The 2995-nt window shown below is 49.2% G+C and overlaps 1 protein-coding gene across 1 annotated transcript in view; it reads left to right on the forward strand.

Moving 5' to 3' along the window:
• The window catches only part of PIANP (PILR alpha associated neural protein), a gene marked incomplete at its 5' end in the record, with an annotated part of 1463 nt that extends 1292 nt beyond the window's left edge, over nt 1-171 (forward strand). Inside the window, one exon of the mRNA XM_010080980.1 lies at nt 146-171. Coding sequence (XP_010079282.1) covers nt 146-171 — 26 coding nt within the window. The remainder of the gene's footprint in view (nt 1-145) is intronic.
• Between the last annotated feature and the right edge of the window lie 2824 nt (nt 172-2995).

The following is a 2995-nucleotide window of genomic DNA, read 5'->3' on the forward strand; positions in this document are numbered from 1 at the left end:
TGGCTGGTGAGCTGGGACAGAAGGGGATGGCAGGGGACAGGGGAACAGGCAGGCTGAGGCAGAGCAAAGCTGACGGTTGTGCAGCAGGGGCAGTGGGGCAGTCTAAGTACTCATCACTAATTAATGTCTAATTCCCTTTTCCCCCCCAGAATCCCACTGGTGAACCTGTGATGCTCATGGGAGAAGCAGAGCTGGCTCTCCCCACTCTCCTGTGACAGCCGGCGAGCGCAGACTCCCGCCGCCTCTGCTACCCCAGGAAAAAATTGACCTCTTTGTGCCATGGCCCACCACCACCATTATTAACTAACTCCACCAGGACACGCCTGGGCAAACGGATGAGCTGGGCCTCCTTAGCCTCCCGCTGGGGGAAGGCTGGGGACTCCCCCCGCCCATGCATAACAGGGTGATGAGAGAGCAGGATGGTGGGAGGGAAGACAGCTGGTGGTAGTGTGAAGTCTTGGCCTCCCCAGCCCCTCTCCTACCACACATGCAGACACACGTGCACACACCTGGATCTCCATGACTCTTGCACCAGTGCATGCCTGACATTGGGGGTAGGCAAGGTGGAAAGGCATACCCCTGTCCCCATGGGCCCTAACCCCTCTGTGTGTCCCTTCCTATGTCGTGTGCTTTGAAGTGAACATCTGGAGTTCCGTGGGTGCAGGATTGTCCACCAGGGCTCGGTCTCTCCTGAGCTGGGACTCAGGTGGTGGAAGGTTCTTCTGTTCCCAAGGCCTTGGCCTGCCCGAGGGTTCCAAGGGTGGGTGAAGTTTGGGCAGCAGAGGCTCACACAGCACCTGGTCCCCCTCAGCAACCGATTTCCTTGAAGAAAACATTACCTCCCGCCCCTAGATGGAAGACACGTTTCCATTTCTGCCTAACACTCCTCTGTTTTTTCTCTTCAGCTTGTATCTTTCTTCATCTCTCCATCCCTGATTTTTTTCTCTCAGCTGTTTGCCCCACCACTTCTCTTGACAGTTAAAGTTGGAAAAGTTTCCTTTAGCTTTCCAAATGTTTTGGTGTCTTGGAAGCCTCCTTACTGTCCCCCTCCACTGCCTCAGTCTCCTTCAACAAGGTTTTTCTGAAGAACATCAGTCTATGGTGATGTTCTTCAGAAAAACTGAGGCGAATCCCTCTGGCCACCATGTTTTTTAGCAATTGTCCTGCACACTGGGATACTACCTAAGCAGCTAAAGCATGGCATGCAGATATAGCTGGACACGAGGAACTTGAGTTTTGCCGGGCCGAGGAAGGGAATTGCTCTCAGACACTCATGCTGCAGGCAACAAGTAGCAGACATGACTGTGTGTGCCTTGGATGACAAAGAGCCATTTAGAGTTGACCTTGAGGAAATTTGGAGGGTTGCCCATGTACTGCTGGTTGGTCTCTCCTGGACTCTAAGGTGACTGGAGATCCACAGGGCAACACTCACCAAGGGCACAAGAGAGGGGATAGCTGGAGTGCCAGCCTTCGTATATTGCCCCACTGGTTGGGGACCAAAACTAATGGTGACGGTGCAAACTGGTTGGTTAAGCATGTACTTTGGGGCTGTGGTGATCTGTAGGGCAGACAGCCACATTATCAGTTACTTGTGTTTGCAAGATCAGTGCATGTCAACCTCTTCCTGTGTGTGGACCCATAGATGTCACTCTGAGGAAGTGTGAAATGGCAAATTTCAGCTTAATGACAATAGTTGCTCTCCCTTGGCTTTTGTGGACACCTTCAAAGTAATTTATGGAACCCACATTGACAGCCACTGAGCTGAAGTGATGCATATTTAGGTAAGGTTGCCCCCATACTGTACAAACACCTTCAGCTGCTTGACTGATGTGGCCAGAGACAGGAAAATCACCCACAATTTGAAGGCCTTAATGCACCATACGAGGTCTCTGGCAAAAGTCATCTTGGAGAAAAGGAAACAACCCTTTCATCCTTTATCTCTGCTGTAAAAGCCTATTCTTTATAGGACAAAGCACAGGGAGTTTCATAAAGAGGCCTGGTTCTTCCCATTTACCCAGCTGAACTCTTAGGTGATCTCAGTCCCCATCTGACTCACCATGAAGGACATTTAAATGAGAGTGTAAATTGCAATAAGCTTCACAAAAAACAGTAGAGATTTGAAGAAAATGACAGGTCAAATAAAATTACTGGCTTATTAAAAGCACAGAATGGCTGAAAGATGTAGTTGGGAAAGGACTCTGGAGGTCTCTAGTCTAAGCACAGGTTGCGTCTCCATTTATAGCAGGGGATATTATTGCTTTACCGTAGATTGATCTATTATTGAGTCTTTTCCTTATTCAGGCTCCGTTCAAGGCGTTCAGGCCCTGATGGACGGGACAGAGAAGGGGGCAGATGGCTGCCCTGCTCACCACAGCCCCTGGCAGCTGAGGGTAGCTCAGGGCTGTTCCCCCCGCTTACTGGCACATCAGCACCGGGGAAGGACATCTGTGCGCAGTCTGCAAGAGGCTGCACTGATTGTTGCTTGCAGGTTACAATATAACGCCTTGAACTGGTTTAAGTAATCATCTTCCAGAGCAGATTACTTAGATTGCGCTTTGATCAATAGCACTTGCTGAAACAAAGAGTTTAGACTCTACCACTTCAAGGGCTGCCCTTGGACTTTCCCTTTCCAGACACTGTGTGGAGAGAAGGTCTATAAGAAAGCAGCAGGGACCGCAGGACGCGTAGTGAAAACATTTTCCAACACTTGCTGCGGGAAGCCCTGTGCTCTGCTGGACAGGCTTTTTTAATCTCTGCAAACAAATCAGATTTCAGTGTTTTGGGTTTTTTTTTTCCTCCCTTTAATGTGTCTCTGTTTCTGTTAAAAGTATCTCCAAGGAGTGGAACCTTTCATGGATACTGTGGTAAGGAGGAAGCTGGGGAATGCAGTAGAGAAAACTCATACAAAGACAGAAGCTTGGGTATGCTGAATATCTTTTCCAAGTCCAATTTTTCTAGGCAAATATGTTTTTATGACAGTCATTCACTCTCTCAC

The sequence above is a fragment of the Pterocles gutturalis genome, unplaced genomic scaffold (assembly GCF_000699245.1).
Source record: "Pterocles gutturalis isolate BGI_N339 unplaced genomic scaffold, ASM69924v1 scaffold1019, whole genome shotgun sequence".
Lineage (NCBI taxonomy): Eukaryota > Metazoa > Chordata > Aves > Pterocliformes > Pteroclidae > Pterocles > Pterocles gutturalis.